Raw genomic sequence first — 13034 nt, forward strand, 5'->3', positions numbered from 1 at the left:
TTCAAAAGATAATAAATTATTTCCCAAAAAACAATTTTCTATTCTTTTGATCCCTTTTCTCTCCCATTCTCTAAAGGAAAGGTTATCTATTGTGAAAGGGATTCGTTGATTTTGCGTCAATAATAATTTTGGTAGCTGGTAATTTGTTTTTTTCCTTTCTTCGTGAATCTTCTTCCAAATGTTGAGCAGATACTGCAATACTGGTGAACTTCTATGTTGCACCAGTTTTTCATCCCACTTACAATGTATATGTTCCAGTACCTTCTCCCCTATTTTATCTAGCTCTATCTTAGTCCAATCTGGTTTTTCCCTGGTCTGATAAAAATCTGATAAATACCTTAATTATGCTGCTCTATAATAATTTTTAAAGTTTGGTAACTGGAAATCACCTTGGATGTACCTTTCTGTTAATTTATTTAACGTTATCCTCGTTTCTCCCCTTTCCATAAAAATTTCCTTATTATTCTCTTTAGTTCATTAAAGAATTTCTCTGTTAAGGGAAATGGAAACAATTGAAATAAGTATTATATCCTTGGGAAGACATTCATTTTAATGCAATTTACCCTCCCTATCAACGTTGGTGGAAATTCTTTCCAATGTTCTAAGTCTTCCTGCAATTTCTTTATTAATGGCTGATAATTTAATTTGTACATGTGGCTTAAATTATTATCTAATCTAATACCTAGGTATCGGATTGCTTGTGTTTGCCATTTAAATGGTGATTCTTTTTAAAATTCTGGATAATCTGCATTACTCATTGGCATCGCTTCACTTTTATTTGCGTTGATCTTGTACCCTGATATTTCTCCATATTCCTTCAATTTCTTATGTAGTTCTTTTATTGATATCTCTGGTTCTGTTAGTTATACTATGATGTCATCTGCAAATAAACTGATTTTATACTCCTTCCCCTTTATTTTTATCCCTTTTATTTTATTTTCTGTTCTTATCAGTTCTGCCAAAGGTTCTATTGCTAAAGCAAACAGAGAGGGAGATAGTGGACATCCCTGTCTAGTTGACCTACTTAATTTAAATTGGTTTAATACATATCCATTTACTGTCACCTTCGCCAATGGTCCCTTATATAATGCTTTAATACAATTAATATATTTCTCTGGTAGGTTGAACCTCTGTAGTACTTTGAATAAATAATTCCATTCTACCCTGTCAAAGGCTTTCTCTGCGTCTAAAGCAACCACCATGTTGGCGTCTTATTTCCTTGTACTGCGTGGATTAAGTTAATGAACTTACAGATATTGTCCGTTGTTCGTCTTTTCTTAATAAATCCAGTTTTACTATTTTTGGTACACAGTCGGCCAATCTGTTTGCTAATAGTTTTGCTATTATCTTATAATCTGAGTTAAGTAGAGATATTGGTCTATACGATGCTGGTGTTAGTGGATCTTTCCCCGTCTTTGGTATTAATGTAATTATTGCTGTTTTACATGAATCTGGGATGTTTTGTGTTTCTTCAATCTGGTTCATTACTTCCAGGGGAGGGAGGAATTAATAAGTCTTTAAATGTTTTATAGAATTCTATTGGGAGTCCGTCCTCTCCAGGCGTTTTATTGTTCGGTAGTTTTTTTAATATATCCTGTATTTCCTCTATTTCAAATGGTTTTATCAATTTGGTTTGCTCCTCCTCTTGCAATTTCAGTAGTTCAATTTTGGATAGAAACTCATCTATTTTGTCTTCATTCTCAGTTCGATATAATTGCTCGTAGAATTCCTTGAAGTTTTCATTGATCTCTGTTGGGTTATATGTAATTTGTTTGTCCTTTTTCCTTGATGCCAATACAGTTCTTTTAGCTTGTTCTGTTTTAAGCTGCCAAGCTAGTATTTTGTGCGTTTTTTCTCCTAGCTCATAATACTTCTGCTTTATCTTCATTATGTTCTTCTCCACCTTATACGCTTGTTGTGTTTCGTATTTTTTTTTGTCTTTTTGTTGTATCTTCCCTTGTTGCTAGTTCTTTTTCTGTACTTGCTATTTCCCTTTCCAGCTGTTCTATTTCCTGATTGTAGTCCTTCTTCATCTTAGTTACATAACTTATTATCTGCCCTCTGATGAAGGCTTTCATTGCATCCCATAATATAAATTTGTCTTTCACTGATTCCGTATTTATTTCAAAGTACATTTTAATTTGGCGCTCAATGAATTCTCTAAAATCCTGTCTTTTAAGTAGCATGGAGTTTAATATTCATCTATGCGTTCTTGGTGGGATGTCCTCCAGCTCTATTGCTAATAACAGGGGTGAGTGATCTGATAACAAACTAGCTTTATATTCCATTTTCTTAACTCTCCCTTGGATATGGGCTGACAACAGGAACAGGTCTATCCTTGAGTATGTTTTATGTCTACCTGAATAATATGAGTATTCCTTCTCCTTTGGGTGTTGTCTCCTCCATATATCCAAAAGTTTCATTTCCTGCATCGATTTAACCATAAATTTGGTTACTTTGTTCTTTCTGGTAGTCTTTTGTCCAGTTTTATCCATCTTTGAATCCAAATTAAGGTTAAAGTCTCCTCCTATCAATATATTCCCCTGCGTATCACAATCTTCAAAAAAATATCTTGCATAAACTTTTGATCCTCTTCATTAGGTGCATAAAATTCCAAAATTCTGAATATATCTGACACTTTATCATTACGTACCTCCCTGCTGGATCTATTATTTCCTCCTCTATTTTGATTGGTACATTTTTATTGATTAATATAGCTACTCCTCTGGCCTTTGAATTATATGACGCTGCCGTTACGTGCCCTACCCAGTCTCTCTTTAATTTATTATGTTCCACTTCAGTTAGATGCGTTTCCTGCACAAATGCTATATCTATTTTTTCTTTTTTCAGTAAATTTAACAGCCCCTTCCTTTTGATTTGGTTATGTATTCTGTTAATATTTATAGTCATATAGCTCAACATGGCCATTTCATACTTTGTTACATCTCATTTCCGCTTCCTCACTACAACCTTTCCCCTTTTTCCCATTTCCATTTCTCAGTTCTCTTTTCTTGAATGCACTGTATGACAACACTTCTAAAACATAAACTATTTCAACCATTCCCACATCTAAAATTCCCTTAACCCCAAGTGTTCTTCCCCCCCTCTCTGAGTTGCCCCTTGTCCCTTGCCGGGAAACCACAATTCCACTCTCCATTTGGATTGCGAACCTGTCGCAAGCGTCAACTGATTTCGCAGTGACTGTTATTCTCTCCCACCCAACCGTCTCCAGAAAAGACTTTCATCTTCTCATTACAACAAAACTCCCCCTCGTTTCTTCTTTTTCTTTTTATGTTTTATTTATTTATTATTAATTTTTTTAACCCCCTCCTCTTTCCCCCCCCCTTCTCCCTTACTTCCCTTTTCTTCCTTCCTTTAGTTCTTACTTATACATTATTTTTACTTCTTTATATGTAGTTTGTCATTGTTCTTTGTTCTTGTTACATCTCTTCATCTCTCTTTCTGTCTTGCAGGCATTCTGCAAATTCTCATGCTTTCTCCGGATCCGAGAACAGTCTGTTTTGCTGCCCCGGGATAACTATTTTAAGCACAACTGGATGTCTTAACATAAATTTGTAGCCTTTCTTCCATAGGATCAATTTTGCTGCGTTAAACTCCTTCCTCTTCTTCAGGAGCTCAAAACTTATGTCTGGGTAGAAAAATTTTTTTTGACCTTTGTAATCCAGTGGTTTTTTTGTCTTCTCTCATTTTATTCATTGCCTTCTCCAATATATTTTCTCTTGTGTATCTCAGGAATTTTACTAAAACGGATCTTGGTTTTTGTTGTGACTGTGGTTTTGGGGTTAATGTTCTGTGTGCCCTTTCTATTTCCATTCCTTCCTGCATTTCTGGCATTCCCAGGATCTTTGGGGTCCATTCTTTTATAAATTCTTTCATATCTTTGCCTTCTTCATCTTCCTTAAGGCCCACTATCTTTATATTGTTTTGCCTACTATAGTTTTCCATTATATCCATCTTCTGAGCTAACAATTCCTGTGTTTCTTTAACTTTTTTGTCACTTTCTTCCAATTTTCTTTTTAAGTTGTTCACTTCTATTTCTACCGTCATTACACTTTCTTCCACATTTTCTAATCCTTTCCCTACATCTGTTATGACCAGCTCTATTCTACTCACTTTTTCTTCTGTACTTTTCATTTCACTAAATTCTAGTGTCAGCCATTCTTTTGATGCTTTCATTTGTTCTTGAAATTTTTTTAAATCTATGTATTGTCCATTCATTTTACCTCCTATTTCTCTGTGCAGAGCTTGGTCTTCTTCTTCTTCTGTGTCTGTTCTTGGGTTTGTGTCTTCTACTTCTCTTCCTTGTATCTGTGTCTCTTCTGACTTTCTTGTTGAGTTGCTTGTCTCAGTTTGTTGGGTATTTTTTTTTCTATGGTGTCTTGATGTTGGTCCTCTTCTTCTGGGCTGGTTATCTGTTGTATCTCTAGTTTCCTTTTTTCTTTCTCACCCCTCCCATTCCCGTTGTTTTCTTTATCTTCGAGCTGGGAGCCCTGCTGTCGGGCATCTCTTAGCTGTTCGTGGCTGGAGTTTCACTCCACAGCTGGTCCCTCCTCCCATCGGTTTTGTCCTTGTCATGATTCCTCGCGCATGCGAAGTTGCACCCCCCCTGTTTGGCTCCGTGAGCCATCTTTGCAGTCCTGCAGTTAATGGGTCGTGACCCTGCGGGGTCTCCACTAACCTCGGGGAGTGGGCTCCTCTTTCCACGGCGGGTCCCTGCTTTTTCGTGCAGGTAAGGCCTTCACCTTTCTCTTCTAGCATCTTTCTTTCTTCTTTTCTTCCCGTTGTTTTTGGTTTTTCTTTCTTGGGTGCCATTTTCTCCACACCTTTATCTTTAATTTGTTGTGATTTGTGTGTCTGGGGCATTGCTTTTTCTTCACTTTATTCCTTCTTTTCTGGAGAGGGCTGGAATTCTCCTACCGGCCACTACTCCATCACGTGACTCCTAGAAACCGGAGAAGTTGATGATAATGCCATTTAGTTGGATAGTGCTCAGACTGATGTTAGGAATAGTTTGGAATCTTGACAATTAATTTCTCCTAGCACCACTCTAAATGAGCACTGATGCATGGAGCTCATGCAATGTAGAAACACATCAAGGATGTAGAGATTTGTGACAGGAAGTACAGAAAGTAGAATGTTTTGACCCAAAAACTACTGTAATTAAATTTAATTCATGTGTTGAACATGAAAAATAACAGCTCCTCTTGAAGGGATTTCTATTTCCGTTCACCTAAATCTATTTCAAAGATTTCTTTTAAAATACAACTTTATAATTTGGTGTTAAATTAAAGGCACACTTTGTGAAGCTATTACTGGGTAATTTATAATTAGTTGCTTCTTAAAATAGGGCTGTTCAAAAATTGTACCATTTGATTTTTATTCCATCTAGTTGAATTTATCTTAGTCAGACAATACCTGAATCTCTTACAGTTACTGAAATAGCTGATCCAGTAGAAATAAGAGTTTGGCATAAATAAAAGTCCCATTAAACCAAATGGAAGTACAGTAATTCAATTTGAGGACATAAAATTATACTAGGCTGCAGAATAATTGTGCATCAATCCCTAATTAACAGAATCGTCCAGATTTTATCAAGTCACCATACAATATATAGATATTAAAATCCCAAAGAAGCAATGATCAAAAGGTTGAGAATTATTCTGAGAGCACGAGTGGTCTAATTCGCTGCAACTTAAAACCGCAATGCCTTCTTTGAGGTAAAACATGAAAGTCTGCAGACACACGATTGAAGTAAAAACACAATGCTGGAGAAACTCCAGCATGAAATATGGTTACGTATCTTTATCTTTGCTAAATAAAGTACACTGTTTGGCCTGCTGAGTTTCTCCAGCGTTGTGCTTTTACTTGTTTCCTTTGAGTTTATTTCTGAAAGGCTAACTTTGCTGCTCGTGTTAATTCTAAAAGAAAATGTTACAAGTCCAGAGGACCCCAAAACCCAGCAGCAATAGATCTGCACCACGACAAAGGGTTACTTAAACAAAAGTTGCTTTTAATTATCTTTGAACATGAAAACAGATTCAAACTTTAACTTATCTCTGTTGACTAACTTAATCCCCCTCTTATTCTAAGCACAGGTGTGTATAATGTGTGTGTAAGTTTAGAAAAGTTCTTTGGTTCACAGTCCAATCTCACTGGTTGTAGGGAATTCTTGTACTGTGCACAGAAGTTAGCATTAATAAAGTTATCCAGGCTTTGCTGCTTAACAGGTAAATGGTTACCACTCAGGAGGGTTCTTGTTGGTTTTCAGAGAGGGAGCTTTCTCATTCCAGGACAGCCACTCCAGTGTCTTGCTGACGAAACTTGCCCCCTTCAGGATCCTCCAGATGATAACCTCTTTCTTTCAGGTCATCACAGGAAAACAGCAAACAACCAGTCCTCTCCTTTGACTAGGCCGTCTTCCAAAGCTTACCAATTTGTTCCCCTGGAACCGAAGTCTGTCTCTCTCCTCCCTCTAGACGCTTTCAGATGTTCCGCTGAAGATTACCCACTTGCAGGCGCGGCTAGCAGAGTCCAGCTGGCTCATTCAGGTGGCCATGAAATAGACAGCTTTGTGGTACCAGCTGATTGCTAGCCGCCTAGCAGCAAAAGCCGACTACTCTGAACAGGTGCCTAGTCCCGCCCACGCTGACCTCACATCATAGCAACGTGTCAAGGCATGTCTGACAAACAATTCAGGCATGACCTGACTCCCAGTGCCGGTCTCCCCTCCCCAACCTGCCCGACTCCCATTGCCGCTGCCTATCTCCCCCCCCCCCCACCCTCACCTGCCCAACTCCCACTGCCGGTCTCTCCCCCCTCCCCACCCGACTCCCGCTGCCGGTCTCCCCCCCATCCTCACCCGCTGCCGGTCTCCTACATACCCACCCTTGCCCGCCCAATTCCTGCAGTGGGAGTTGGGCAGCCGAGGGTCGGGGAGGGGAGACTGCCAGCGGCGGCAGGCGAAGGGGGGGGAGACTGGCAGTGGGAGTCAGGCGGGCGGGAGTGGGAGGAAGAGACCATCAGCGGGAGTTAGCTGGCCGAAGGCGGGGAAGACCGGCAGCGGGAGTCGGGTGGGAGGGAACCAGCAGTGGGAGTCGGGCAGGCAAGACCGGCAGTGGGAGAGGGTTCGAAAAAATTTTTGAGGAGACTGGCTTCCTTGTCTCGGAGTCGATGGCTGATGACGTCACTGTGATGTCAACAGGCGCCCTCTGTCAGCCCTGGCCGCTTTCAGCTGCCACAATCGATACTCCAAGCAGGCTAGTTATACCTCGAGGAGAAGGGTTAGGTGAGTAACCCTCCTGGCCGGCTTTTCCGGTTTCAGGTGGCCACCCGACAGCCACGCGGGGGTATTCTGTGCGGCTTTACAGTCAGGCTTTGTGGCCACCTGAAAAGGGCTTCTCACTCCCTCCCACTCTGAGATCAAAGCTTGTTCTGCCCCTGTCTGCATAGATCACATGCTCTTCCAGACAGCAAACAGTCTTCCTGCCACTGTATGTGCTACTTTGTTGCCTTTTGCAAAATAGCACTCCATCATAGAAGTCTAAGCATTCTGAAAAACTCCTGCAAAAAAATTCTGTTTTAAATTGTTTGTGTGTGACCTGCTCTAACAAATCTTTCCCAATTGATCTCCCAAACAATAACACTGTCACACTAACACTGAAGAGTGACTGCAATGCAGACAATATTGATATAGAGCACGACAGATATGAACTTTAAAAATAAAGAACTTACGCAAATTCATTCCCACATTCTACGAGTCCGAAAATACGACTTTCATTTGATTCTCCAACTAGTACAGTGCCTTGTACCGCATACAAAAAAATTGTTAAGGGAAAAAAAATCTCATTGTAATTTGTATTCATGAAATAGGGTACATTTTCAAATTTGAGTCCTGTCAATAGCCAGAAAAATGTTTCCTATTTACCACTAGAAATTGGTCATATCTGTGATTCAGTTTGATGAGCAGACTTGGTACACATGTGGATTTACAGTGCAAGAGACCCAGGTTCAAGCCTAACCTCTCCTCATGTCTGCGTGGAGTATCTACATTCTCCAAGTGACTTTCAGGTGCTCCAATTTAATGTTAGAATTAAATGACCATTTATTTCATGGTGTTAGAAAGTCAGGATAATGGGAACTATTTGGTCACCGTGTAAGAATACACCCTTCTCACTGTAGTAACTGTAGTGCACCACTGTGGGGCGTATGTATATGTATAGATTCGTGGGTGTGAACAGTTTCCTGAGATGGTGGAAGACATCAGTAAGTAAGTAAAGTCTCTTTTGTTATTTGAGAAGCCTCCCAAGTAACTCAAGAGACATAATGGCTACTTAAGTAATACTAGAGCCAGCAAAGATCATTTGTTTCGTTTTACTCTGACAGACTTTTACAAGCTATGAATTAAAGAATCACATTCTTTGAGGGAGTAATCATGGAAATTTTCTGTTTCAAAATTTCCAGATACTCTTCCTGGTTGTTTATTCACTGGTTATATGGAAAATACAAATCTTCATTCTCTCCCAAATCCAGGAATGCACTGCAACCAGAGGGCCGCTCTGGGCACCTTGGGAGGCCGCTCTGGGCACCTCAGGGGGGGGGGGCTCTGGGCACCTCAGGGGGGGGGCGCTCTGGGCACCTGATTGAGGCTTACAAGAAGTCCAGACCTTGATGTACTTCCAAACATTAAAACACTCCAAAACATTCGAACACAGGATTGAATAATTCTCCAACAAACAACCAGCCATCACATTACAACCTCATGTTTTGGTCTCCACACCTCACCCTCCCCCACACTTCTCACCCCATCACACTCCCCACCTCACCACCCCTCACCTCCCCACCCCCTCACACTCCCCACCTCCCCACCCCCTCACACTCCCCACCTCCCCACCCCTCACCTCCCCACCTCACCACTCCCCACCCCCCACACTCCCCACCTCCCCACCCACCCCTCCTCACCACCCCTCACACTCCCCACCTCCCCACCCACCCCACCCACCACCCCCCACCTCCCCACCCCCTCACACCCCCACCTCCCCACCCCCTCACACCCCCACCCCCCCACCCCCCACACCCCCACCCCCTCACACCCCCACCTCCCCACCCCCTCACCTCCCCACCCCCCCACACTCCCCACCACCCCACCCCCACACCTCCCCACCCCCCACCTCCCCACCCCCTCACCCACCCCACCCCCCTCACCACCCCACCCCCTCACCTCCCCACCCCCTCACACTCCCCACCCCCTCACACTCCCCACCTCCCCACCCCCTCACCTCCCCACCCCCTCACACTCCCCACCCCCTCACACTCCCCACCTCCCCACCCCCTCACCTCCCCACCCCCTCACACTCCCCACCTCCCCACCCCCTCACCTCCCCACCCCCTCACATCCCCACCCCCTCACCTCCCCACCCCCTCACACTCCCCACCTCCCCACCCCCTCACCTCCCCACCCCCTCACACTCCCCACCCCCTCACACTCCCCACCTCCCCACCCCCTCACCTCCCCACCCCCTCACCTCCCCACCCCCTCACCTCCCCACCCCCTCACCTCCCCACCCCCTCACACTCCCCACCTCCCCACCCCCTCACCTCCCCACCCCCTCACACTCCCCACCCCCTCACACTCCCCACCTCCCCACCCCCTCACCTCCCCACCCCCTCACACTCCCCACCTCCCCACCCCCTCACCTCCCCACCCCCTCACACTCCCCACCTCCCCACCCCTTCACCTCCCCACCCCCTCACACTCCCCACCCCCTCACACTCCCCACCTCCCCACCCCCTCACCTCCCCACCCCCTCACCTCCCCACCCCCTCACCTCCCCACCCCCTCACCTCCCCACCCCCTCACCTCCCCACCCCCTCACACTCCCCACCTCCCCACCCCCTCACCTCCCCACCCCCTCACACTCCCCACCCCCTCACACTCCCCACCTCCCCACCCCCTCACCTCCCCACCCCCTCACACTCCCCACCCCCTCACACTCCCCACCTCCCCACCCCCTCACCTCCCCACCCCCTCACCTCCCCACCCCCTCACCTCCCCACCCCCTCACCTCCCCACCCCCTCACACTCCCCACCTCCCCACCCCCTCACCTCCCCACCCCCTCACACTCCCCACCCCCTCACACTCCCCACCTCCCCACCCCCTCACCTCCCCACCCCCTCACACTCCCCACCTCCCCACCCCCTCACCTCCCCACCCCCTCACCTCCCCACCCCCTCACACTCCCCACCTCCCCACCCCCTCACCTCCCCACCCCCTCACCTCCCCACCCCCTCACACTCCCCACCTCCCCACCCCCTCACCTCCCCACCCCCTCACACTCCCCACCTCCCCACCCCCTCACCTCCCCACCCCCTCACCTCCCCACCCCCTCACCTCCCCACCCCCTCACCTCCCCACCCCCTCACCTCCCCACCCCCTCACCTCCCCACCCCCTCACACTCCCCACCCCCTCACACTCCCCACCACACCCCCCCCCTCACTCCCACCTCTCACCCCCCGCCCCGTCGAAGGCGCGGCCCCGCTCCGTCACAAGGATACTGCCCGGCACTCGTGGCCCGGCGCCAGCGTCGCTTGCACAACTCCCGACCGATCCATGGCGGCCCGGACCCTCCTCAGGCTGCCTGGCAATGGCAGCAGGCACGCGACCCCCCCCCCCACCCCCCACCCCCCAACCCCCACCCCAGGGCTTCCCCCTCTCCCCGGTCCTTGGCCAGATCCTCGTGGCCGCCCGGCTCTTTAATTCGCGCCGCGATCCTCTTTCTGCTGACAGTCCCTTTCCTTCTGCGTGGTCCTCGAAAGGGATTTCCTCCGAGTGTCAGTGACGAGGCGCTGGTGCAAGGGTTCGGCTGCCACGTTTCACTTTCCGTGCCAAACCTTGGGGGATGGACAACAGTGCAGGCTCGCTCCACTGGGACCCTCCACTTCATTTCCATCAGGCTCGCTCCACTGGGACCCTCCACTTCATTTCCATCAGGCTCGCTCCACTGGGACCCTCCACTTCATTTCCATCAGGCTCGCTCCACTGGGACCCTCCACTTCATTTCCATCAGGCTCGCTCCACTGGGACCCTCCACTTCATTTCCATCAGGCTCGCTCCACTGGGACCCTCCACTTCATTTCCATCAGGCTCGCTCCACTGGGACCCTCCACTTCATTTCCATCAGGCTCGCTCCACTGGGACCCTCCACTTCATTTCCATCAGGCTCGCTCCACTGGGACCCTCCACTTCATTTCCATCAGGCTCGCTCCACTGGGACCCTCCACTTCATTTCCATCAGGCTCGCTCCACTGGGACCCTCCACTTCATTTCCATCAGGCTCGCTCCACTGGGACCCTCCACTTCATTTCCATCAGGCTCGCTCCACTGGGACCCTCCACTTCATTTCCATCAGGCTCGCTCCACTGGGACCCTCCACTTCATTTCCATCAGGCTCGCTCCACTGGGACCCTCCACTTCATTTCCATCAGGCTCGCTCCACTGGGACCCTCCACTTCATTTCCATCAGGCTCGCTCCACTGGGACCCTCCACTTCATTTCCATCAGGCTCGCTCCACTGGGACCCTCCACTTCATTTCTATCAGGCTCGCTCCACTGGGACCCTCCACTTCATTTCCATCAGGCTCGCTCCACTGGGACCCTCCACTTCATTTCCATCAGGCTCGCTCCACTGGGACCCTCCACTTCATTTCCATCAGGCTCGCTCCACTGGGACCCTCCACTTCATTTCCATCAGGCTCGCTCCACTGGGACCCTCCACTTCATTTCCATCAGGCTCGCTCCACTGGGACCCTCCACTTCATTTCTATCAGGCTCGCTCCACTGGGACCCTCCACTTCATTTCTATCAGGCTCGCTCCACTGGGACCCTCCACTTCATTTCTATCAGGCTCGCTCCACTGGGACCCTCCACTTCATTTCTATCAGGCTCGCTCCACTGGGACCCTCCACTTCATTTCTATCAGGCTCGCTCCACTGGGACCCTCCACTTCATTTCTATCAGGCTCGCTCCACTGGGACCCTCCACTTCATTTCTATCAGGCTCGCTCCACTGGGACCCTCCACTTCATTTCTATCAGGCTCGCTCCACTGGGACCCTCCACTTCATTTCTATCAGGCTCGCTCCACTGGGACCCTCCACTTCATTTCTATCAGGCTCGCTCCACTGGGACCCTCCACTTCATTTCTATCAGGCTCGCTCCACTGGGACCCTCCACTTCATTTCCATCAGGCTCGCTCCACTGGGACCCTCCACTTCATTTCTATCAGGCTCGCTCCACTGGGACCCTCCACTTCATTTCTATCAGGCTCGCTCCACTGGGACCCTCCACTTCATTTCTATCAGGCTCGCTCCACTGGGACCCTCCACTTCATTTCTATCAGGCTCGCTCCACTGGGACCCTCCACTTCATTTCTATCAGGCTCGCTCCACTGGGACCCTCCACTTCATTTCTATCAGGCTCGCTCCACTGGGACCCTCCACTTCATTTCTATCAGGCTCGCTCCACTGGGACCCTCCACTTCATTTCTATCAGGCTCGCTCCACTGGGACCCTCCACTTCATTTCTATCAGGCTCGCTCCACTGGGACCCTCCACTTCATTTCTATCAGGCTCGCTCCACTGGGACCCTCCACTTCATTTCTATCAGGCTCGCTCCACTGGGACCCTCCACTTCATTTCTATCAGGCTCGCTCCACTGGGACCCTCCACTTCATTTCTATCAGGCTCGCTCCACTGGGACCCTCCACTTCATTTCTATCAGGCTCGCTCCACTGGGACCCTCCACTTCATTTCTATCAGGCTCGCTCCACTGGGACCCTCCACTTCATTTCTATCAGGCTCGCTCCACTGGGACCCTCCACTTCATTTCTATCAGGCTCGCTCCACTGGGACCCTCCACTTCATTTCTATCAGGCTCGCTCCACTGGGACCCTCCACTTCATTTCTATCAGGCTCGCTCCACTGGGACCCTCCACTTCATTTCTATCAGGCTCGCTCCA

The 13034-nt window shown here is 47.8% G+C and overlaps 1 protein-coding gene across 4 annotated transcripts in view; it reads right to left on the bottom strand.

The window, feature by feature from the left end:
• inpp5b (inositol polyphosphate-5-phosphatase B) overlaps positions 1-10685 on the bottom strand; it is a 149565-nt gene extending 138880 nt beyond the window's left edge. For all 4 annotated transcript variants that reach the window (XM_069895843.1, XM_069895845.1, XM_069895842.1 and 1 more), the window contains exons 1-2: positions 10574-10685; positions 7753-7831 (exon numbers count right to left, since the gene is read on the bottom strand). In XM_069895843.1, the coding sequence (XP_069751944.1) occupies positions 7753-7831; positions 10574-10631 (137 nt within the window). In that variant the 5' untranslated portion in view covers positions 10632-10685. The remainder of the gene's footprint in view (positions 1-7752; positions 7832-10573) is intronic.
• Between the last annotated feature and the right edge of the window lie 2349 nt (positions 10686-13034).

The sequence above is a fragment of the Narcine bancroftii genome, chromosome 8 (genome assembly GCF_036971445.1).
Source record: "Narcine bancroftii isolate sNarBan1 chromosome 8, sNarBan1.hap1, whole genome shotgun sequence".
Lineage (NCBI taxonomy): Eukaryota > Metazoa > Chordata > Chondrichthyes > Torpediniformes > Narcinidae > Narcine > Narcine bancroftii.